At 41.1% G+C, this 26,567-nt stretch overlaps 1 protein-coding gene across 1 annotated transcript; it reads right to left on the minus strand.

Annotated features, from left to right (window-relative positions):
• Window positions 1-203: 203 nt before the first annotated feature.
• Window positions 204-23,558, minus strand: LOC112229089 (leucine-rich repeat-containing protein 75A-like). Its single transcript, XM_024394981.2, has 5 exons — window positions 22,412-23,558; window positions 16,042-16,170; window positions 8,480-8,592; window positions 2,181-2,340; window positions 204-1,719 (listed from the first exon to the last, which is right to left on the minus strand). Exons 1-5 carry the CDS (start codon window positions 22,646-22,648, stop codon window positions 1,168-1,170), a joined length of 1,191 nt encoding a protein of 396 aa, XP_024250749.1. The 5' UTR covers window positions 22,649-23,558; the 3' UTR covers window positions 204-1,167.
• Window positions 23,559-26,567: the final 3,009 nt, after the last annotated feature.

Genomic DNA, 26,567 nt, shown 5'->3' on the forward strand with positions numbered 1-26,567 from the left:
GTTTTTATGTGAGTTGGTGGTGACCTAACATAATCGTTTGTGGTGCTTTCGCTGTAAAGCCTTTTTGAAATCAGACACTGTGGCTGGATTAACGAGAATTTTATCTTTAAAATGGTGTAAAATACTTGTATGCTTGAGGAATTTTAATTTAGAGATTTGAGTTGTTTTGAATTTGGCGTCCTGCACTTTAACTCTTCTTGAACTGCACTGTTGGTTAAGGGATTATAAGTAAGCATTTCGCGGTAAGGTCTCTTTTTTTTTCATTAACTTATGTTTTTCATGTTGAGGTTATGTAATGTTTCTAGTCTCAAATGAGCAATCTGGTCTCCAATTTAACTTGGATGAAAACATTTTTTTGTTTTGTTATTATGCTATTATGCTGTTGTTGTATTCGTTGCATGTGACAAATAAAGTTTGATTTGATGACAGACTTGTGCGTAAAGCAGTGGACACATCAATTCAGGCTACAAGTGTCTTGGGCCTAATGACAATCACTGAATGTCATTACACTTAGTTTTTTTTGTAACAGATGTATTTATCCATTTATCAAATTGTGGGTGTACAGTGCACTGTTTGGCTGCTGGAATTATTTTGTGAGTGGACAAACGTGTGTGGCTAGCCAACAGGATTGCCTTTTGTTAAGTTATTGTTTGACAATCAGATGAAAACGTTGTAACTGGTTGTGTTTACTAGGCCTATGGCGTGCACACATAGTAGGTCACGTACCGGTAAGAAATTAAATCTACTTGCACCCCTGGGTGAGAGACATTAGTTCAGACTAGGCACCCTCTGTAATCTCACCCTATCTTTCAGCCTTATACTGTATGTCCACAGGAAGGTGTAAGGATGCAAATTCTGGTTTCTTGAATCTCTGGAATCTTCCCAAATTCCCAAGTTCATTCCCTCCTGATCCTGGGAATCTTCCAACCTGGAAAACCTGGGAATTTTGGAAAAATTACCAAAATATTGCAATTCTAGAGGTGTTAATAATACCCATATCCGTATCAGGGACCTGCTCGGAAGAGCACTATGTTACAGATAGTAATGTTTTGTGTAGAAATGATCTGTCATGCAGAATAGGGAAAGGTGTCAGCTCTCTTCATGACGTTTCTATCTGCAATTTTCTGAATGTTTCACCTCACTCAATACACAGCCAAAAATAATTTTTCAGTTCAGATTGGTTGACTGAGGGGACCCGTGATCATCCCCACCACAGGACGCAATGCTCTTTAAATAATTTTGTCCTCTGTCTCCATTCATTGGATCTCTCTTTTCCTTACTCTTCGTTTCACTCCTTTCAATCTCATGTGTCCTCATGTTATAGTCCCATAGTTCACCCTCTAACTCCTCTGTCTCGTCCAGTGTCCTCGATCCCTGCCACTCATTAGAGACCCCAGCTCTTTCCTCTGGTAGCCTGCCATTTGGGTCTTGTCCCTGGGCATGGCCCCCCTGTCCCTGGGCCTCTCCCTGTTCCTGTATGGTGGGCAGCTTGCCCTGCTTGGGACAGCGCTTCCTCAGGCCCATGAGGAAAGGTTGGGGGAGGGAGAAGATGTCCACATTATTGCCCAGGTCCATCCAGGTGAGGGCGGGGAAGCAGCGCGGGTCCTTGAGGGTGTCGGTGAGCTGGCGGAGGACGACGCGCGTCAGCCGGTTGCCATTGAGTGCCAGCGTTTGGAGGCAGGGCAACGTGGACAGGGTGGGCAGCAGCAATAGCAGTGCCTGTTTAACAGAGGGAGTAGGGTGAAGATGCCTTTAGTCACTGATGCATTTTCCCCACACATTTTTAAGGTTAAGATTGGGGAGAGGGAATTGATCCTGGATCTGCACCTAGGGGAAACTTCCCCCTGGAGCATAACAGAGATGAAATTGCATCCCTTGTAATATTGTGATTAAAATATATAGTTATTTGTTGACAAGATCTGTGCATTACTAGTAGGGTGTAATTTCCTTTCTCTGGAGATGTTCCATGCTGTGCTAGGGATGGGTTACAGCATAGAGATAAAACTAACTAGAAACTATTTAGGGTTCCATCTCTGTGGATTACACAAGCTCTTGCTCAGTTTAGAATTTTTGTTTGAGAATATGAAATACCATGATTTTTGGTTGAAATTAGAATGTGTTGTAGTCATTTAATATATTATACAAGCTGTATTGGTAACGATGTGCTGTTTTCATAATACCTGGTCTGTGAGCTCGGTGAAGCCCAACTCGAGGCTTCGCACACGGGCGGCGTGCAGGCAAAGGTGTGCGGCCAGGCGTTCCGTGTCCCGTACACCCAGTGGCACGCCAGAGAGGTCCACAGTACCGCCCACGGGAGGGGAAGAGAGGGCGGCTTTCAGACTGGGAAGAGGAGAGACATTAACACGGTATATCAGGGGAATAATAAGAAGTAAAGGCCTTGTTCCAGGTTGTATCCAAAATGGCATCCTATTCCCTACATGATGCACTACTTTTGACCTGAGCCTATATAGTAGTAAAATATTGTGTCTTCTGAGGGAAAATCACTCATGTGTATGAATGTGCCCAGTTAATGAATATTTGAATAAGTATTTTAGTTTGCTTCAGGACACGGTATGGGGGTTGGAATGTTTTTCAGGGTCTGCCTGACTAGAAGTGCTACTGCTGAGCCAAAGAGTGACTTAAAGCCGGTCTTTATTGGCTGAGAGAAAAGCAATAACTTGGTAACACGCACACACTTGTAAAGTACACCAAAAATGAGGGTCAAATGACACTGAAAGGGTATCTTGTCAGCCCATTGATCAATGCTAAGCCAATTAGGATAGATCTCCCATACACAAGCACACACACTCAGAGATGCATTGTGCACACACACACACACACACACACACACACACATTGCCAGCCCAAAGATATAAATTTAATATGTGGTCCAATAGAGGATCTGGACCTGATGCATTCATCCACTCTGGGTGGGCTCTGAGCGAATCTCGTCAAGCTGATTTTTAATGGGAAATGTTCAAATGCTTGGCAAATGGCCAATTGGGGAAAGAAGATGCAGTATGAGAGGCAAATGACTGCAAACACATCAATCCTCTAAACACACACTGTCACCGTCAGTAATTACCTGACTGCTAAATGAAAGCCTGCTTTCAGGTTTGCTCACTGATTCAACTGGATTAGGACACAGACCTTTGTTGGCTTTGAGGTCAGGGCTACTAATAATAAACTTTCCTTTCCCTGCATCCTCTCCTTAATGATCACTGATAGGTGAAAAGACTTGTTTCTACATCATTGGTTTCTACCATATGATGAAACGTGAGATGAGGGCAGTGGGAAGGTAAATGGCAGGTAATCCAAGAAAGAAGAAGAGCAGGCGGCCAGTACGTTGCAATAAACTTTTGTGAACTATTAACAGAAAATAGTTACAAAAGAATACATACAGGAGCAGTCAGCATAGTACACCAGGACGCACAACTGCAACGCATTTCGACTACTAGTCTTCCTTAGGCAGCGTGAATATGTATTATTTTGTACATTTTTTCTGTTTACATTTTAGTCATTTAGCAGACGCTCTTATCCAGAGCAGGGTTAACCTCTTGAGTGTAGGGGGCAGTATTTTGATATTTGGATGAAAAACGTACCCAAATGAAACTGACTATTTCTCAGGCCCAGAATCTAGAATATGCATATAATTGTCAGATTAGGATAGAAAACACTAAAGTTTCCTAAACTGTCAATATATTGTCTGTGAGTATAACAGAACTGATATTGCAGGTGAAAACCTGAGGAAAATCCAACCAGGAAGTGCTGTTTTTCCTGAAACCTCTCTGTCCCATTGCATGCCTTCCCTCCATTTAAAGGGATATCAACCAGATTACTTTCTCTATGGCTTCCACATGGTGTGAACAGTCTTTAGACATAGTTTCAGGATTTTATTCTTAAAAATGAGCGAGAAGGATCACATCGCGTCAGTGGATGGCTGGGTGCCAGCAGAGTTTTGCATGCGCAACAGCTTGGAGCAGACCTTTTCTCCCTCTCTTCTATTGAAAAAGCTACGGTCCGGTTGAAATATTATCAATTATTTATTGTAAAAACAACCTGAGGATTGATTCTAAAAAACGTTTGACATGTTTCTACGAACTTTACGGATACTATTTGGAATTTTCAACTGCCCCGTCGTGACCGCTCGAGCCTGTGGATTTCTGAACAAAACGCGTGAACCAAATGGAGGTATTTTGGATATAAAAATAATCTTTATGGAACAAAATGAACATTTGTTGTGTAACTGGGAGTCTCGTGAGTGCAAACATCCGAAGATCATCAAAAGGTAAGCGATTCATTTGATTGCTTTTCTGACTTTCGTGACCAATCTACTTGGCTGCTAGCTGTTTGTAATGTTTAGTCTGCTGAGAGAGATGTCCTAACATAAAGGCTTGGATAGCTTTTGCTGTAAAGCTTTTTTTAAATCTGACACGCCAGGTGGATTAACAACAAGCTAAGCTGTGTTTTGCTATATTGCACTTGTGATTTCATGAAGATGAAATATTTGTAGGAATTTAATTTGAATTTGGCGCTCTGCAATTCAGCGGATGCTGACGAAAATAATCCCGCTAACGGGATGGGTGCGCCAATAAGTTAAGTGACTTTCTCAAGGGCACATTGACAGATTTTTCACCTTGTCTGCTCGGGATTTGAACCAGAAACCTTTCAGTTACTGGCCCAATGCTCTTAATCACTAGTCTACCTGCCTCTGATAACAGTTCACTAAAGTTTATTGCAACGTACTGGCCGCCTTACTCTTCTACCATATGATAACTCATTCTCTACCTATCAATGAAAGGGAAGGAGGATAGGGAGCAACTTAGGATACATAGACCACATTGTCATCTCACAGCCCAGTGTGTTCCCAGACAAAGAGATGTGAGGGATAAAACTGATAGGAATTAATTTCTCTTTATCTTGATGATCAGAGGTACCAAGAATTGGAGACGGTCCAAAATGGGACCTCTCCCCTCACATCCTCTCCCATCTCTTTCTTGGCAATAATAGCCTCTTAACGAGGGGGAGGGCACTTAGTTTAAAGTGGCTTAACGATGGAAAACAACACCTTACTAAATTGATGCCTTATCTCCAACAGACATAATGGGTAGAGGATTGCTTCCTGTTCCTGTATTCCAGACGTTAAAAGTTGCCTCTAACTGCTGATCCAGAGTCAGATACAGTGCCTTCGGAAAGTATTCATACCCCTGGACGTATTCCACATTTTGTTGTGTTACAGCCTGAATTCAAAATTGATTAAAGAAAAATAAAAACTCACCCATGTACACACAATACCCCATAATGACAAAGTGAAACATGCTTTTATAATGTTTTGCAAATGTATTGAAAAGGAAATACAGAAATGTCTAATTTACTTACATGCAAGTATTCACACCCCTGAGTCAATATTTTGTAGAAGCACATTTGACAGCGATTACAGAGTCTTTCTGGGTAAGTCTAAGAGATTTCCACACCTGGATTGTGCAAAGTTTAAAAAAAAAATTTTTTTTTAAAATAAAAAAATTCTTCAAGCTCTTTCAAATGAGTTGCTGTTCATTGCTAGACAACCATTTTTCAGGTCTTGCCATAGATGTTCAAATAGATTTAGTATTGTGGAGTAACTACAACTTTGATCCATCCTCAGTTTTCTCCTATCACAGGCATTAAACTCTGTAACTGTTTTAAAGTCACCATTGGCCTCATGGTGAAATCCCTGAGTGGTTTCCTTACTCTCTGGCAACTGAGTTAGGAAGGACGCCTGTATCTTTGTAGTGACTGGGTGTATTGATACACCGTCCAAAGTGTATTGAATATTCAACGTCTGCTATTTTGGGCTCCACAGTGGCACAGCTGTCTAAGGCACTGCATCTCAGTGCTAGAGGCATCACTACAGACACCCTGGTTCAAATCCAGGCTGTATCACTACCGTCCGTGATTGGGAGTCCCATAGGGCGGAGCACAATTGGTCCAGTGTCGTCTGGGTTTGACCGGTGTAGCCCGTCATTGTAAATTGGAATTTGTTCTTAATTGACTTGCCTAGTTAAATGAAGGTTCAATAAAAAATACAATTTACATTTTTTTTTACCCATTTACCAATAGGTGCCCTTCTCTGCATAGCATTTGAAAATTGCCCAGGTCTTTATGGTTGAACTTTTGTTTGAAATTCATTGCTCGACTGAGGGACCTTACAGATAATTGTATGTGTGAGGTACAAAGATGAGGTAGTCATTCAAAAATCATGTTAAACACTATTATTGCACACAGAGTGAGTCCATCCAATTTACGTGACTTGTTAAGCAAAATCTTACTTCTGAACTTAGACTTGCCATAACAAAGGGTTTGAATACTTATTGACTCAAGACATTTGTTTTTTCATTTTTAGGCAAATTTGTAAACATTTCTATCAACATAATTCCACTTTGACATTATAGGGTTCTGACAAAAAAAAATCTCAAATTAATCCATTTAAAATTCAGGCTGCAACACAACAAAATGTGGAAAAAGTCAAGTGGTGGAAATACTTTCTGAAGGAACTGTATATTCCATATTCCTAATGGTTATGGATAGGATTAGTAGTAGGATAATATGATCATAGATCTGAGATTAGGGCCAACCCTCACAGTATTTCAAGCAGAAAGGTAGTGATTGGTGTGAATTTGCAAGACAGCCTGCATCCTGGAGTCGCCTCTTCACTGTTGACGTTGAAACGGGTGTTTTGTGGGTATTATTTAATGAAGCTGCCAGTTGAGGACTTGTGAGGCGTCTGTTTCTCAAAATAGACACTAATGTACTTGTCCTCTTACTCAGTTGTGCACCGGGGCCTCCCACTCCTCTTTCTATTCTGGTTAGAGCCAGTTTGCGCTGTTCTGTTAAGGGAGTAGTACAGTGTTGTACAAGACCTTCAGTTTCTTGGCATTTTCTCGCATGGAATAGCCTTCATTTCTCAGAACAAGAATAGACTGACGAGTTTCAGAAGAACGTTCTTTGTTTCTGGTCATTTTGAGAATGTAATCGAACCCACAAATGCTGATGCTCCAGATACTCAACTAGTCTAAAGAAGGCCAGTTTTAGTGCTTCTTTAATCAGGACAACAGTTTTCAGCTGTGCTAACATAATTACAAACGGGTTTTCTAATGATCAATTAGCCTTTTAAAATTATACACTTGGATTAGCTAACACAACGTGCCATTGGAACACAGTAGTGGTGGTTGTTGATAATGGGCCTATGTACACCTATGTAGATATTCCATTAAAAGTCTGCTGTTTACAGCTACAATAGTCATTTACAACATTAACAATGTCTACACAGTAATTCTGATCAATTTGATGTTATTTTAATGGACAAAAAAAAACAACATTTCTAAGTGAACCCAAACTTTTGAATGGTTGTGTATGTGATATCAACAGAAGTATATTTTCTGGGTGATTTAAATATTGACTGGCTCTCATCAAGCTGCCCACTCAAGAAAAAACTTCAAACTGTAACCAGTGGCTGCAACCCGGTTCAGGTTGTCAGTCAAGCTACCAGAGTATTTACAAAGAGCATAGGAATGAAATCATCAACATGTATTGAAATGTGCTTAAGGGAATTTTTATCAATAATGACTAACTATGTATACATTTCAATCAGGACTGACTAATCAGAATACTATCATATTACTGTATATGTATGAATTTTCTTTATAATCCTAGTACTGAATATAATGTGTGTAAATATAATCAAGAATTAGAACAATGACTGTCTGTTCCTTGGTAGAAATGAATGAACTTATAGCCAGACTGGCTAGAATGCTTATCTACACAGGCAGACCTTGGCTCTGTTCATAAATTATCTTAATAGGGAGAGATGATGTGGGAAAGCTTGAGAACCATACAGCCATTGTACTGGAGCGGAGATGAGACGGGCTAGTACTAAAACTAATGACGTCATTTTCAGTTTATAACCTGTGGTAAAATGTATCATGGGCAGTACTCTCGAGAATAAACGCTGCTGGTTGACTTTTAAGACTGGTCTCTGTCCATTTTATACAAATAAGAGTCTTACAAATTCTTATTAATTGACAGAGTGTTTAATTTTATTTGGGTATTAAAACAGAGGAATATAATTCCTGTAACAACTACATAGAGCTATGACCACATGGAACTCTATTCCACATCAGGTAACTTATGCAAGCAGTAGAATCTGATATTTCCATACACCTTATGGAACAACGGGGACTGTGAAGAGACACACACAAAGGTACAGAGACATGCATACGCATACATTGGGATATTGTTGTATGATGATATTAAACATTTTGTATTGTGCATATGTAGTGATGTACTATTTTAGATTTTGTTTTATATGTAATATAAGTGCTTTGGCAGCACCTAATGTGGATCCCTAATAAATACAAAATATACAAATGTGTGTGCATGAGTGCAGGTGTCCTTTTGTAGGCCAATGGCCTGTCCTAACTAGCCTCCCAATGGGACTCACCTGGGCTGAGGCTTGCTATTCAGGAGCCCCTGCCTGCGCCACTGGAAGTGAGGGCTCAGGTGGTACATCAACTGACGACACACCTTCTCCATAGCACCCAGGAAATCCTGTTCCTGAGAAGAGAGTGAAAGAAGCAGAAGAGAGAAAATGTAGAAGTGAGTGGGAGTGAATGAGAGAACTAAGGCAAGCGAGTGATGTTATTGGACCTTTCTTTTTCATAACAGCCTTGACATGTAGCCCAGGGTGCTTTCTTTCCCTGCCAGATATTGACTGAGGCTACTATCAATCCCTGAAACACCCCTCTGTCTTGACTGATTCTGAGGAGGATTCACACACAGTGGACATTCTGGACAGGGGAAGAGGCCTTTGACCAATAACATCCACAAATAGAGGCCAAACATGATGGTAACAGGTTACCACAACTGGAGACAGTCATTTTTGGAGACAGGTGTTTGGCAGGACAGTGCTACGGTAGTTAGCAAAAGGGTGTCAAAGTGGTTGCTAACTGTAAAACACCTTAGCTAGCTAGCACTGCTTTCAAAGCTTATTCAATTCAAACTACTTTATTGAAATAACTTTAAAAATCCCCGGATGGGTGAGCATAATACAGGAGAGCCAAAGTGAGACATGGGCTGAATCAGAGGACAAAGTTCGAAAGTAGTTTTCTGAAGAGCTACAATTGGATCAACAGGTTGAACTGGAATGTGCTCACCGGTCTGGGAAACCAGGGGTCACTCATGATGCCAATGGAACCAGACCCAGGCCAATTGTAGTGAAATTCCTCAGTTTCAAGGATAAGCTTGCAGTCCTTGAAAAAGCCAAACACATTAAAGGGTCCTTCATCTTCATCAATGAGGATTTCTCAGACGCAGTCCATCGAAGAAGGAACTAATACCAGCTATGAAGGCTGCAAGAGAACGAGGTGACATAGCATATCTGAGGTATGACAAACTGATTGTTCACTCTCCTTCCCAAGGAGTTAGGAGGAACGACAGACAAGTAATTCCAGCCCCCCCCGAAAATATATTTTTGGGGAGATATAAAAATCAATATTCCTATAACACCAACTGTCCAAAAGTATTTATATTGCCAATGTATGTAACCTGACCCAAGTTGTGACATTTTGTTTTTTTACCTTGCAGTGATCATAAGTCAGTTAAGAACAAATTCTTATTTTCAATGATGGCCTAGGAACAGTGGATTAACTGCCTTGTTCAGGGGCAGAAGGACAGATTTTGACCTCATCAGTTCGGGGATTTGACCTTGCAACCTTTCGGTTACAAGTCCAACGCTCTAACCACTAGGCTACCTGCCAACCAGAACATACACTAATAGGTCTGGTATCACATCAACAACTTTATTCGATCACATTTTTACTAACATGGCTGATCATTGTTCTAAACCTCTATCAGTGGCACTAGGTTGCAGTGATCATAACTTGGTTGCACTCACTAGGAAAACTTAAATACCAAAGGCTTCCCCTAAGGTAATCTACTGCAGGCCCTACAGGGGGTTCAATCAGGACTCATTTGTGGATGAGATTAAGAATGTGCAATGAATAGAAGTGTGTAGTCAGGATGATCCTGAAATGTCATTAAATTTGTTTATGAAATTATTTTCGAGTATAGCTGATAAGCATGCCCCTTTAAGAAAATGCACTGTGAGGTCAAACAGTGCCCCATTGATTGAAGATGAGCGGAGAAATTTAATGATTCAACGTTATGCGAAAAAAGTAGCAGATAAATCTGGCACTCTGTTTGATAAGCAAAGTTATTGTAAATTAAGAAATCTTGGGACCAAGCTAAACAAAGGAAAGAAGGGATTCTATCAGCACAAAATTGATGAAGCAAAGGGGGATGGGAAAAAGCTGTGGAGAACATTGAACACTATTATGGGTAGGAATTCAAACTTGTCAGTCTCTTTTTTTTGTATCAGAGAGTATAATTATTACAAAACCACATGACATCGCAAACTACTTTAATTAATATTTTACAGGCAAAGTGCACAAGTTGAGGAATGCTGTGATTCCAACTGATGGCTCCATGTCATATACCCTCATAAAAGACTATCATGAAGGAGAGGCAATGTATGTTTGAATTTCAAGTAGAAAGGGAAGAGGCAGAAAGGATGCTGCTGTCTCTTTCAAATGACAAGTCAACTGGTACAGATAATCTTGATGCCAAATTGCTTAGAGTTACAGCTAATCAAATATCTACCCCAATCTCTCAAAAGTGCTTGATGTATAGGGTGTACCCAGAAGTCTGGAACGAGTCAAAGGTTATTCCACTACCTAAGGATAAACAAATCTGCATTCATTGGTCCTAATAGTCATCCAATAAGCTTGCTGCCTGCGTTAAGTAAATTATTGGAAAAAAATTGTATCTGTACAAATCAAGGATTATTTCTCATGTAACAGGTTTCCAGTATGGGTTTCCAGTATGCATACAAAGAAGGGCATTCCACGAGTACGGCCTTAGCACAAATGACAGATGATTGGTTAAAGACTATGGATGACAGGAAGTTAGTTGGTGCAGTGTTACTAGATTTTAATGCTGCTTTTGATGGAATTGATCATGAACTGTTACGAGGTAAACTCAAATGTTATGGTTTTAAGTCTGCAGCTCTATACTGGATGGAAAGCTATCTATCCAGTAGAAGGCAAAAAGTGTTCTTTAAATGTTTGCTTTTCAAACAGTACAGATATACACTGTGGTGTTCCTCAAGGAAGAGTCCTAGGCCCACTTCTCTTTCTTTACTCATGATTTACCTTCAGTAATGAACAAAGCAAGAGTGGTCATGTATGCTGATGACTTTACAATGTATAGTGCAGGATCAGAATGTAATGAGTGAACAGATGTACTGAGCAGTGAACTAAGAATGGTGTCTGAGTGAGTTGATATGAATAAATTGGTGTTGAACATTTCTTAAACAAAATGTCAATCAATCAAATGTATTTATAAAGCCCTTTTTACATCAGCTGATGTCACAAAGTGCTGTACAGAAACCCAGCCTAAAACCCCAAACAGCAAGCAATGCAGGTGTAGAAGCACAGTGGCTAGGAAAAACTCCCTAGAAAGGCCAGAACCTAGAAAGAAAAGAAAAGGAAAAAGCATACTTAAATTCACACAGGACACCGGATAAAACAGGAGAAATAATCCAGATATAACAGACTGACCCTAGCCCTCCGACACAAACTACCGCAGCATAAATACTGGAGGCTGAGAGGTTCAAAATATATGCTTGCTGATGATCCCCAATTGAATTTGTCAATGAATAGAATGCATGTTGAGCAAGTGAAAAAAACAAAACTAATAGGCGTGATGTTGGATGCAGCTTTATCATGGTCAGAACACATAGATCATATTAAGATTGGTAAGGGAATTGCTGTTAAAAGAACATGTTCAGAGTATATAACATCTAGCACACTGAATCAGGTGATTCAATCTCTGACCAGTCATATGGTCATCTGCAGCAAAGAAAGATACTTAAAAAAAGCCCCAAATTGCTCAAAACAGGGCTGCCAGATGAGCTCTTCATTGCTCTATCCATATGAATATTATCCAAATGCATCAGAATCTCTCATGGCTTCACGTTAAAAACAAATGACTATCCAGTCTTCTGATTTTCTTTAGGAATGTAATATTTAAAAAAATAAATAAAAAACAGTATTTTTCAGGGCAGTTAGTACATACTAGCAACACGCATAACCACCAAACCAGACAGGCAAATTCAGGGCAGCTAAAACAACCCAAGCCAAGGACAAATCGCCTTAAATCTACAGTTTTATATAGAACCATAGCTGAATGGAACTCTTTACCAATCCATATTTCTCAGGCATAAAGTAAATCCACCTTCAAGAAAAAAATAAAAGAACATCAATGCGATAGACCATGTGACTGGACAGGAAATAGAAAGCATAAACTGAATGTTAAATGTGTTTCCTGTCAGGTATGTCAATTATCTGTATTGTCTATTTGTTGAATGTTTGTGAAGTCTTGATTTGTGGTTGTTTGTAATGTCTTGTTAATTGGTGTTGGACCCCAGGAAGATTAGCTAGTTTTACGCCATTAGCTAATGGGGATCCTAATAAAATGTAAATTACAAATACACAAGGAATCTCTTAAAGCTGCTAATATGAGAACCTTGACGACTTCGTACCTAGCTGGTGAGAATTCTGGTGGAGTAACTCCACCCAGGTAGTGGCAGTGCTGGCAACACTAGCTGCAGTAACCCATGGGGAGGGGGTCACATTCGGACAATCAAGGGGGGGATTAGTGGCCCTGGCGACAAAATAATCTAATGGTTTGACTGCACAGTGCTGCTTGGGAAAATGGTCACAACGGGGGACCGGCATGTGTTTTTGCGGAGAAAAGGGTGTATCCGAGCTCCATCAGCTAGGACTAGAAATTGTTTAATCAAATCTCCCCATTCCTGCTCAATGTGGCATGCCTTCTCAAACAGCTTCAACTGTATATGCATTCACACATCAAGTCTTCTCGAGTTGGGCTCGGGGTTGGAACAACTGTTGAACATCTGAGCTTGTGGTTGTTTGTGGGGGAGGGGTGGGGAGTGTGTGTGTGTATGTATCCACATCTGTTGCTAAGAGGTAATGTTGTTAGGGAAAGGATAGGATGAATCACAATTGTTTGCTTGCAGAGGATGTATTTTGTCTGTTTGTGGATACTGATTGGAAGTCAAATAAGATGTTTTTGTAATGTCAGTCCTGGTTATAGGTAATAATCCTTTGCAGGAAGTGCCAACATTATTACGCATATGATTTGTTAATTGTGGAAATAAATTAAGAGATGTAATAATTTTTTTCTACATACATTTTTTTAATAGCTGTATACAGTATATTCGGGGTGGGGGAGTTAGAAATGCTTCTGTTCTGTAGGTGGCACTGTGTACTCTTTTCAAAGGATGGGTCACTATCTCTCAAAGGCCCTAGGATCCAGGTGGACAGGGGTGGTCTGCATGTCACTGGGACGTCAAGGTTCTAGCGGGTAGTGGAGAACAATTGGAGGTTTACTCAGTAGCAGTGCAAATATCACAGTACAGCTACAGTGGGGCAAAAAAGTATTTAGTCAGCCACCAATTGTGCAAGTTCTCCCACTTAAAAAGATGAGGCCTGTAATTTTCATCATAGGTACACTTCAACTATGACAGACAAAATTAGAAAAAAAATCCAGAAAATCACATTGTAGGATTTTTAATGAATTTATTTGCAAATTATGGTGGAAAATAAGTATTTGGTCACCTACAAACAAGCAAGATTTCTGGCTCTCACAGACCTGTAAGGCTCCTCTGTCCTCCACTCGTTACCTGTATTAATGGCACCTGTTTGAACTTGTTATCAGTATAAAAGACACCTGTCCACAACCTCAAACAGTCACACTCCAAACTCCACTATGGCCAAGACCAAAGAGTTGTCAAAGGACACCAGAAACAAAACTGTAGACCTGCACCAGGCTGGGAAGACTGAATCTGCAATAGGTAAGCAGCTTGGTTTGAAGAAATCAACTGTGGGAGCAATTATTAGGAAATGAAAGACATATAAGACCACTGATAATCTCCCTCGATCTGGGGCTCCACGCAAGATCTCACCCCGTGGGTTCAAAATGATCACAAGAACGGTGAGCAAAAATCCCTGAACCACACGGGGGGACCTAGTGAATGACCTGCAGAGAGCTGGGACCAAAGTAACAAAGCCTACCATCAGTAACACACTACGCCGCCAGGGACTCAAATCCTGCAGTGCCAGACGTGTCCCCCTGCTGAAGCCAGTACATGCCCAGGCCCGTCTGAAGTTTGCTAGAGAGCATTTGGATGATTCAGAAGAAGATGATTGGGAGAATGTCATGTGGTCAGATGAAACCAAAATATAACTTTTTGGTAAAAACTCAACTCGTCGTGTTTGGAGAACAAAGAATGCTGAGTTGCATCCAAAGAACACCATACCTACTGTGACGCATGGGGGTGGAAACATCATGCTTTGGGGCTGTTTTTCTGCAAAGAGACCAGGACGACTGATCCGTGTAAAGGAAAGAATGAATGGGGCCATGTATCGTGAGATTTTGAGTGAAAACCTCCTTCCATCAGCAAGGCCATTGAAGATGAAACGTGGCTGGATCTTTCAGCATGACAATGATCCCAAACACACCACCCGGGCAACGAAGGAGTGGCTTCATAAGAAGCATTTCAAGGTCCTGGAGTGGCCTAGCCAGTCTCCAGATCGCAACCCAATAGAACATCTTTGGAGGGAGTTGAAAGTCCGTGTTGCCCAGCAACAGCCCCAAAACATCACTGCTCTAGAGGAGATCTGCATGAAGGAATGGGCCAAAATACCAGCAACAGTGTGTGAAAACCTTGTGAAGACTTACAGAAAACGTTTGACCTCTGTCATTGCTAACAAAGGGTATATAACAAAGTATTGAGATAAACTTTTGTTATTGACCAAATACTTATTTTCCAACATAATTTGCAAATAAATTCATTAAAAATCCTACAATGTGATTTTCTGGATTTTTTCCCCTCGTTTTGTCTGTCATAGTTAAAGTGTAGCTATGGTGAAAATTATTCATTAATGTTTCGATTTAGGCTCTAAAAATAGATTTTATCAAAGAAAACGGCACTTCATTTGATCACTGGGACCCTCAGGAAGAGAAATAAGAGCAAGATATCAGAATGTAAGTCATAATTTTACCTTCAGATGTGAATATGTAAAAACTGTCATGGCGGAAAATGTTTTTGTTGTTGATTGCTCTTCTCAAACAAAAGCATGGTATTTGTTCTCTGTAATAGCTATTTTAAATCGGAAAACATAGTTTGATTACCAAGATTCTAATCTTTTGAAGGATGTAGGACACTTGCATTTTCAAGAATGTTTCATGTTACGACGTTGTATTTTTAGTTGTCACTCTGAAATTTCCCCTGATGTTGATCCCTGTACGAGGATCGCAGCCATAAGAGGTTTTAACTTTTTTGGTTATTACATGATTCCATATGTGTTATTTCATAGTTTTGATGTATTCACTATTATTCTACAATGTAGAAAGTAGTAAAAATAAAGAAAAGCCCTTGAATGAGTAGGTGTTGTCAAACTTTTGACTGGTACTGTGTAGTTCAGTCTCTTGCAAGCATGTGTGTCTGAACCCAACCCTCTATGGCTTTTCATCTTGGACATTTCCTAAATGGCTCACGGTGACAACTCTTAGAACACTGAAACATTCTCAGCAATTATTGTGAAGTAACAAATAGAAATTGTAATTCAGTAAATCAGTGAGCACAATTCAATCTTTGTCCCAGCCATGTCCAATTTAAAGTTGATAAATTGGAGTTGAGTGCAGATGGGAACTTCCCCTATACGTGTATCCTAAAACATACACACACTCACATGGATGCACAATCACACACGCTATGCATTCATGCGATAAACACACTCATCCAAATGTAATTTTGCTGACATACTTTAGCAAAGGTCCATAACACACTGTGCGTTTTTGTGTGTGAGAGAGGGAGAGATTGTGTGTGCGAAAGAGAGAGGGAGAGAAAGATGGTCCCACCGTCTTGGGGCAGGTCAAGTATCTGGCCAAGCGGATGATGAGGTCATGGGTGATAGGATCTACCAGGTTCCTGAAGCTGGCGTAGCGGTACAGAACATCGTCCAGAGACGTGGACTCCATGCCTAGATCCTACAGCCAGGGGAAAAGGGATTAACTGTTTACATTGAATTCACTTGGTGGCGAACCTTAACTTCCACTTAAAGATGCACTCTCAAACCTTTGTATAATTTCAGCCAGTAGTTTTGAAAGCGGTGCTCACAAGCCGAAGGTTGTTCACGTTTTTTTGTGTACTACATCATCCATTTTGTATGATGCTACATCCTTCAAAAAATGTAATGCATTTTATTTATTTTTTTGCAATTCATATTATATTTTGGTTATGCAATTTGTACTATATGTTACGAAATTGTTGTGCTTAAGTTCCTGGAGTGCATTTTTAAGTTTTCATTTAGTCATACATTGATGTCAATGGGAGACTACAGCAAAATGTGATTTAAGTGGAAGTCCGGATTCACCCCTTGATTAAAAACATAATGGATACAGTGTAGTTGAAAGAGAGTACACTGCGTTTGACTCACATTTATCCTACCTTACCTGTCTGCCCTACCTGTTCAATATAACTACAGAAAATAAAACTAAATCAAGAGGTGTCTAAATGTAGCCTACTGATTTACTTTCCCTGGGAGAGAACATCTGCATGCAAAATGACTGTCCATCTCCAACAGAATACGTCCCAAATGGCATCCTATTTCCTATGTAGTGTACTACTTTTGACTAGGGCCCATAGGGATGCAGATGTTGTCTCCCAGGGAAAGTAAATCAGTAGGCTACATCGAGGACCAGTTTCCAGAACACAGATTAAGTGTAGTTGTGGACTAAGAAACACTTTCTATGGATAATCTGCATTGAGCATGTTATTCAAGCCATGACTCCTGCTGAGGAGTGACGGACTCCATCCTTGCTTGAGGGGTGCTCTCATCTTATCTACCAACATAGACAGGGCTCTAACTCCCCTAGCTCCACAATGAAATAGGGTGCAGGCCAGGCAGCAGGCTGTTAGCCAGCCTGCCAGCATAGTGGAGTCTACCACTAGCACAGTCAGTGTAGTCAGCTCAGCTATCCCCATTGAGACCGTGTCTGTGCCTCGACCTAGGTTGGGCAAAACTAAACATGGCGATGTTCGCCTTAGAAATCTCACTTGGATAAAGACCTCCTCCATTCCTGTCATTATTGAAAGTGATCATGATACCTCACATCTCAAAATAGGGCTACTTAATGTTAGATCCCTTACTTCAAAGGCAATTATAGTCAATGAACTAATCACTGATCATAATCTTGATGTGATTGGCCTGACTGAAACATGGCTTAAGCCTGATGAATTTACTGTGTTAAATGAGGCCTCTCCTCCTGGTTACACTAGTGACCATATCCCCCGTGCATCCCGCAAAGGCTGAGGTGTTGCTAACATTTACGATAGCAAATTTCAATCTTTTTTTTTTTTAAATGACGTTTTCGTCTTTTGAGCTTCTAGTCATGAAATCTATGCAGCCTACTCAATCACTTTTTATAGCTACTGTTTACAGGCCTCCTGGGCCATATACAGCGTTCCTCATTGAGTTCCCTGAATTGCTATCGGACCTTGTAGTCATAGCACATAATATTCTAATCTTTGGGGACTTTAATATTCAGGTGGAAAAGTACACAGACCGACTCCAAAAGGCTTTCGGAGCCATCAGTGGATTTTGTCCAACATGTCTCTGGACCCACTCACTGTCACAGTCATACTCTGGACCTAGTTTTGTCCCATGGAATAAATGTTGTGGATCTTAATGTTTTTCCTCATAATCCTGGACTATCGGACCACCATTTTATTACGTTTGCAATTGCAACAAATAATCTGTTCAGACCCCAACCAAGGAACATCAAAAGTCGTGCTATAAATTCACAGACAACACAAAGATTCCTTGATGTCCTTCCAGATTCCCTCTGTCTACCCAAGGATGCCAGAGGACAAAAATCAGTTAAAAACCTAACTGAAGTACTCAATTTGACCTTGCGTAATACCCTAGATGCAGTTGCACCCCTAAAAACTAAAAACATTTCTCATAAGAAACTAGCTCCCTGGTACACAGAAAATACCCGAGCTCTGAAGCAAGCTTCCAGAAAATTGGAACGGAAATGGCGCCACACCAAACTGGAAGTCTTCCGACTAGCTTGGAAAGAGTACCGTGCAGTATCGAAAAGCCCTTACTGCTGCCCGATCATCCTATTTTTCCAACTTAATTGAGGAAAATAAGAACAATCCAAAATTCCTTTTTGATACTGTCGCAAAGCTAACTAAAAAGCAGCATTCCTCAAGAGAGGATGGCTTTCACTTCAGCAGTGATAAATTCATGAACTTCTTTGAGGAAAAGATAATGATTATTAGAAAGCAAATTACGGACTCCTCTTTAAATCTGCGTATTCCTTCAAAGCTCAGTTGTCCTGAGTCTGCACAACTCTGCCAGGACCTAGGATCAAGAGAGACGCTCAAGTGTTTTAGTACTATATCTCTTGACACAATGATGAAAATAATCATGGCCTCTAAACCTTCAAGCTGCATACTGGACCCTATTCCAACTAAACTACTGAAAGAGCTGCTTCCTGTGCTTGGCCCTCCTATGTTGAACATAATAAACGGCTCTCTATCCACCGGATGTGTACCAAACTCACTAAAAGTGGCAGTAATAAAGCCTCTCTTGAAAAAGCCAAACCGTGACCCAGAAAATATAAAAAACTAAATCGGCCTATATCGAATCTTCCATTCCTCTCAAATATTTTAGAAAAAGCTGTTGCGCAGCAACTCACTGCCTTCCTGAAGACAAACAATGTATACGAAATGCTTCAGTCTGGTTTTAGACCCCATCATAGCACTGAGACTGCACTTGTGAAGGTGGTAAATTACCTTTTAATGGCATCAGACCGAGGCTCTGCATCTGTCCTCGTGCTCCTAGACCTTAGTGCTGCTTTTGATACCATCGATCACCACATTCTTTTGGAGAGATTGGAAACCCAAATTGGTCTACACGGACAAGTTCTGGCCTGGTTTAGATCTTATCTATCGGAAAGATATCAGTTTGTCTCTGTGAATGGTTTGTCCTCTGACAAATCAACTGTAAATTTCGGTGTTCCTCAAGGTTCCGTTTTAGGACCACTATTGTTTTCACTATATATTTTACCTCTTGGGGATGTCATTCGAAAACATTACGTTAACTTTCACTGCTATGCGGATGACACAAAGCTGTACATTTCAATGAAACATGGTGAAGCCCCAAAATTGCCCTCGCTAGAAGCATGTGTTTCAGACATAAGGAAGTGGATGGCTGCAAACTTTCTACTTATAAACTCGGACAAAACAGAGATGCTTGTTCTAGGTCCCAAGAAACAAAGAGATCTTCTGTTGAATCTGACAATTAATCTTAATGGTTGTACAGTCGTCTCAAATAAAACTGTGAAGGACCTCGGCGTTACTCTGGACCCTGATCTCTCTTTTGAAGAACATATCAAAACTGTTTCAAGGACAGCTTTTTTCCATCTACGTAACATTGCAAAAATCAGAAACTTTCTGTCCAAAAATTATGCAGAAAAATTAATCCATGCTTTTGTCACTTCTAGATTAGACTACTGCAATGCTCTACTTTCCGGCTACCCGGATAAAGCACTAAATAGACTTCAGTTAGTGCTAAATACGGCTGCTAGAATCCTGACTAAAACCAAAAAATTTGATCAGATTACTCCAGTGCTAGCCTCCCTACACTGGCTTCCTGTCAAGGCAAGGGCTGATTTCAAGGTTTTACTGCTAACCTACAAAGCATTACATGGGCTTGCTCCTACCTATCTCTCTGATTTGGTCCTGCCGTACATACCTACACGTACGCTATGGTCACAAGACGCAGGCCTCCTAATTGTCCCTAGAATTTCTAAGCAAACTGGAGGCAGGGCTTTCTGCTATAGAGCTCCATTTTTATGGAATGGTCTGCCTACCCATGTGAGAGACGCAAACTCGGTCTCAACCTTTAAGTTTTTACTGAAGACTCATCTCTTCAGTGGGTCATATGATTGAGTGTAGTCTGGCCCAGGAGTGTGAAGGTGAATGGAAAGGCTCTGGAGCAACGAACTGCCCTTGCTGTCTCTGCCTGGCCGGTTCCTCTCTCTCCACTGGGATTCTCTGCCTCAAACCCTATTACAGGGGCTGGGTCACTGGCTTACTAGGGCTCTGTCATACCGTCCCTAGGAGGGGTGCGTCACTTGAGTGGGTTGAGTCACTGATGTGATCTTCCTGTCTGGGTTGGCGCCCCCCCCTTGGGTTGTGCCGTGGCGGAGAACTTTGTGGGCTATACTCGGCCTTGTCTCAGTATGGTAAGTTGGTGGTTAAAGATATCCCTCTAGTGGTGTGGGGGCTGAGCTTTGGCAAAGTGGGTGGGGTTATATCCTTCCTGTTTGGCCCTGTCCGGGGGTGTCCTCGGATGGAGCCACAGTGTCTCCTGACCCCTCCTGTCTCAGCCTCCAGTATTTATGCTGCAGTAGTTTTTGTGTCGGGGGCTAGGGTCAGTTTGTTATATCTGGAGTACTTCTCCTGTCCTATCCAGTGTCCTGTGTGAATTTAAGTATGCTCTCTCTAATTCTCTCTTTCTTTCTCTTTCTCGGAGGACCTGAGCCCTAGGACCATGCCTCAGGACTACCTGACATGATGACTCCTTGCGGTCCCAGTCCACCTGGCCGTGCTGCTGCTCCAGTTTCAACTGTTCTGCCTGTGATTATTATTATTTGACCATGTTGGTCATTTATGAACATTTGAACATCTTGGCCATGTTCTGTTACAATCTCCACCTGGCACAGCCAGAAGAGGACTGGCCACCCCACATAGCCTGGTTCCTCTCTAGGTTTCTTCCTAGGTTTTGGCCTTTCTAGGGAGTTTTTCCTAGCCACCGTGCTTCTACATCTGCATTGCTTGCTGTTTGTGGTTTTAGGCTGGGTTTCTGTACAGCACTTTGAGATATCAGCTGATGTACGAAGGGCTATATAAATACATTTGATTTGATTCGACTAGCCTTAATCTGTGTCTGTGAAACCGACACATGAACGTGTTTTGTGGGGATGCAGTAGAGTAGTGCAGAGTAGTGATTAGCAATGCACACGTGCACAGGGATGTGAAAGGAGACAAGCAGCATTCACGTCATAATGGGTTCTCCATTTGAAAGGGAACAACGCCTCTGCTCTACAGCTGGCCTGCTAACATTAGCATGAAAATACACCGGACAGCATGGGACACAAAGCGAAGGAAAACATAAATCAAATTTATTTTAATCAAAAATATATATTTATAAAGCCCTTCTTACATCAGCTGATGTCAAAGTGCTGTACAGAAACCCAGCCTAAAACCCAAAACGGCAAGCAAAACACGGTGGCTCGGAAAAACTCCATAGAAAACATGACGTAGTAGATACTTTTAGGCCTACATAGAGGGAGTTACATCCTGTGTAAGTCATTTGCAGGGTTATGACAGTGATGCCAATTTAGCAATTTTGTTGCTCGATTTAGCAACTTTTCAGACTACCCTGTCAACTTTTTTCACGAATGTTTGATCTTGAACAGAATTTACAACATCAATCAACATGTCTCAATCAAAAATGTACAGAAAAGAGTGGGAGTCTGTACCTGAATAAACGTCAAATCATATTTTTTTGCCATGATGGCCCATCAATTTGAGTAACGTTATTGTGTATTCTACGTAATGACGTCTGTTTTACGTTGTCACGCAAGGACATCAGAACGTTATTTAGCAACAACCCAACCTGCCTCTAGCAATTTACCCTGAAAATTAGTTGGCAACACTGGTTATGACATATGCATACATTCGATAATTCATAATACTCTCGGGGGTCTATTGAATTGCAGCTATGCAGTGGAGAGGGGGAGCCATGGCACAATGGGCTCGACATCAGGGTTATATTCATTACTGCAAAACGTAGCTAAACATTTTGCAACTAAAAACAAGCATGTTATTGGAAAGTTAAGGCAGTCCCTCCCCGTTGTGGTCGATTTTCTTCCGTTTGCTGTCTAGGTCAAGTGAATAAGAACCAGATATGTCGGGGGTTGAAGGGATGAAGCACCCTCCACTAATTTCAAATGTACAATTCCAAGCAGCATCACCCTCCCCGGGGTCCCAGCTGAGTCAGCATGTGATTCACCTCATACCGATTTCCACGAAATCAAGCACCTACAGCAATGTCACAAACATCCTGTGTGTGTGTGTTAACATGGAACGCTGTATTTTTTTTATTTTTATCTCAACACTGTTTCTGACATGATTATATGTCACACAACTCACCTGTCGGAGTGTCTTCAGCAGCTCCGTGGCGTCCTCTTGTCTCCCCTCCCTAGCCATCACAAACACCTCCTGGATCATACTGATGCGTTTCTGGTAGGGTGGAGGAGCCCCGCTGCGTCCCAGCCGATCACCGGAAGACCACCGGCTGAACGAGCTCTGCGTCCGTCTCCAAGCGCTGAATAGTGAGCAAGATCCGCCGGTGTCCGACGCGGCTCCCTTCGTATGTTTAGTCCCCATTGTGCATTGTAAACAGAGTTGGCAAATCGTGAATAGAACACCTATTCATCTGCTAATTTGCTACTCAACCTCCCATAGCGCATGAGTGGCGAAACAACGCAGAATTATGATAAAAATCTAGAAACACCACATTTGAAGGATGAAGAACCCATGCACAAAAAAAGTTATTGCGCAAAGCCAATATGGCTCAATATGGAAAAATAAAGATGGCAAATGTGAGTATCCAGTCCATATAGGCTACTGTATAAAAAAAATAACCAGGCTGACGAAGCTTCACAACCTACACAAATCGCAATGAGCCAGAGAATAGGCTACTGAACCACTTGAACCGCAAAAATAAAATAAAAATCGCTTGATTTCCTCAAACGGTTCCACAGATTCAAGCGCACGCAATTAATCCAGAGAATAGCCAAATGGGTAAAAATGTCTAGCCAGACTTGATGCCAATCAAATCCCATATGCGAAACCAAATTGAACTGATCTCATCCAGGCAGGTTGTGAGAGAAGAGAGAAAGAGCGAGGGTGATTTTAAACTGAGCAGACTAGCCTTCAAGCAAGCCTTGACAATTCAATTTAGGCTATAGGCCTACCCCTTCACATTACACCAAAAGTGTTTTATCTATTTTATTTGCTATGAACAACTACACATTTGTAGGTTTTAGGAATTGCTAGAGAGAGCATGGATGTCTTCTACAAAGCAGGATCAACGAGCTAACTTTGAAGTAACTATTTATTTTCTGGTTCATTAAGACAGCTAAACTTATTTATTTTGGTTGTTGAGTCAATTAGGCCCATAAACAACTCAAACATTAAGATTTAACTATATCCATTGAGTTATGCTGTGCAACTATACAGTTCATTATAGTGAATTATACAATGGATGGGTCTAATCTTGAATGCTGATTGGTTAAAAGCGCATTCCAGCCGGTGTCTATTCCACAAATTACCACCAGCTAAATCTATGACATTAAAATGCCTGTTTACTCTATTCCATCTGACTGCACAATCAACTGTCTCATCAGCCCAGCCAGGCACTTTATACACGCGATCTCCACTATAAAAAGCATCTAGAAATTCTCAAATTTCTTTTAAACTAACATTTAGTTTTCAACATCGGAGATTAGTTTAAACCTCGCTGTCTGTCCGACATTTGCAACATTGTTTCAATATTCAAATTCAATCTCCAGCTGTCCCCTAGTAATGAACGTGTAGGGTCGGGACGAGACAGACCGGCAGCGTTTCTCAGCCAGTCAAAATCATGAATCAGATGGCATTATTTTTATGGATATATACAAAGAAATGCAAATTGAAAAAAAGGTCAAACGAAACGAAGTGCAGATAGTTTGCAGTCTTTCCAGCTACAGTTTGAAGTTAATGTTAGCTGTGTTGTTGGCTATCAGTGTCCTGACGAGAGAGCATATTTTTTTTCTATGCCAGGCGAAATCGCGCCTCATTAGTTTATTGTTATGGATGTATCCAAATAAATGTCACTAGAAAACAACTTAAACAAATGCAAATGTAGCTACTGTTGTTATTCTGACTGCACTGTTTGACGTGACTGTAAATTAGCCGTAGTTGGCCGGCTAGCAAGCAAGTGATAAGAACGTAGCCAGTTAGTATGGCAATGGAACATTTAGAACGAACAACTGGGTCACGTCCATATATACAGAACAAAAAGACTGAGCGACTGGGTCACGTCTCTGTCAACCGAACCAATAGAACCATAGACCAGCCGGCTTGGGTAGCAACCCTAGATTTGTGGAAGCATGAAATAGTATAAATAAATGCATCAAAATAACATTTTTAATTAAAATATGTCAATCATTATTTGAATATGCTGGTACCCCAGTTGTATAAAAGTGATAATGCCCTTGACTTCATATCAGGTCTAACAACACCCAGGCCAATATATCCTCCAAACACCAGCTTCTCTGGCATTATCACTTAAACAAGGCATTATAATCCAGGAATTATGTAAGGGATAATCAAATCAAATCAAATTTTATTTGTCACATACACATGGTTAGCAGATGTTAATGCGAGTGTAGCGAAATGCTTGTGCTTCTAGTTCCGACAATGCAGTAATAACTAGCAAGTAATCTAACTAACAATTCCAAAAAAAACAAGGAGTGCTATGGATTCTATAGAAAATAATGAACGATGTGAAAGGTGTTCTATGGCACACAACAAGCGTATTTCTCTCAAATTTTGTGCACACATTTGTTGACATCCCTATTAGTCAGCATTTCTTCATGTCCAAGACAATCCATCCACCTGATAGGTGTGCCACAGGTGCACCTTGTGCTGAGGGCAATAAACGACCACCCTAAAATGTACAGTTCTGTCACTGTCAAGTAGAGTAGGCCAGAAGGCTAAACTGAAAAACCCAACCATCAAATAAAAAAGATGGTGGGCCGCAAAAGTACTTCTGTGCTAGTGTGTTACATTTACATAGTGAATTAGGAAGAAAAACAACAGTACTGCCATTCAAAGTATACATTATGGGCACAGCTTAAAAACAATGCTGCCCCGATCAACAGCTTAACCCAAAATGGTTCCCCCCTTGAACTGAAATGGGGGAAGGGGGAACCCCTCCCATCAGAACATACCCAGCACTAATTAAGCAATTATCTTCATCAAAGACTACATTTTCCACAAAGCTAAACATACTGAATTATATACAGTGGGGCAAAAAAGTATTTAGTCAGCCACCAATTGGCAAGTTCTCCCACTTAAAAAGATGAGAGGCCTGTAATTTTCATCATAGGTACACTTCAACTATAATAGACAAAGTGAGAAGAAAAAAATCCAGAAAATCACATTGTAGGATTTTTAATGAATTTATTTGCAAATTATGGTGGAAAATAAGTATTTGGTCACCTACAAACAAGCAAGATTTCTGGCTCTCACAGACCTGTAAGGCTCCTCTGTCCTCCACTCGTTACCTGTATTAATGGCACCTGTTTGAACTTGTTATCAGTATAAAAGACACCTGTCCACAACCTCAAACAGTCACACTCCAAACTCCACTATGGCCAAGACCAAAGAGTTGTCAAAGGACACCAGAAACAAAACTGTAGACCTGCACCAGGCTGGGAAGACTGAATCTGCAATAGGTAAGCAGCTTGGTTTGAAGAAATCAACTGTGGGAGCAATTATTAGGAAATGAAAGACATACAAGACCACTGATAATCTCCCTCGATCTGGGGCTCCACGCAAGATCTCACCCCGTGGGTTCAAAATGATCACAAGAACGGTGAGCAAAAATCCCTGAACCACACGGGGGGACCTAGTGAATGACCTGCAGAGAGCTGGGACCAAAGTAACAAAGCCTACCATCAGTAACACACTACGCCGCCAGGGACTCAAATCCTGCAGTGCCAGACGTGTCCCCCTGCTTAAGCCAGTACATGTCCAGGCCCGTCTGAAGTTTGCTAGAGAGCATTTGGATGATCCAGAAGAAGATTGGGAGAATGTCATATGGTCAGATGAAACCAAAATATAACTTTTTGGTAAAAACTCAACTCGTCGTGTTTGGAGGACAAAGAATGCCGAGTTGCATCCAAAGAACACCATACCTCCTGTGAAGCATGGGGGTGGAAACATCATGCTTTGGGGCTGTTTTTCTGCAAAGGGACCAGGACGACTGATCCGTGTAAAGGAAACAATGAATGGGGCCATGTATCGTGAGATTTTGAGTGAAAACCTCCTTCCATCAGCAAGGGCATTGAATATGAAACGTGGCTGGGTCTTTCAGCATGACAATGATCCCAAACACACCGCCCGGGCAACGAAGGAGTGGCTTCGTAAGAAGCATTTCAAGGTCCTGGAGTGGCCTAGCCAGTCTCCAGATCTCAACCCCATAGAAAATCTTTGGAGGGAGTTGAAAGTCCGTGTTGCCCAGCAACAGCCCCAAAAC

This window comes from Oncorhynchus tshawytscha, linkage group LG30 (assembly GCF_018296145.1).
Source record: "Oncorhynchus tshawytscha isolate Ot180627B linkage group LG30, Otsh_v2.0, whole genome shotgun sequence".
Classification (NCBI taxonomy): Eukaryota; Metazoa; Chordata; class Actinopteri; order Salmoniformes; family Salmonidae; genus Oncorhynchus; species Oncorhynchus tshawytscha.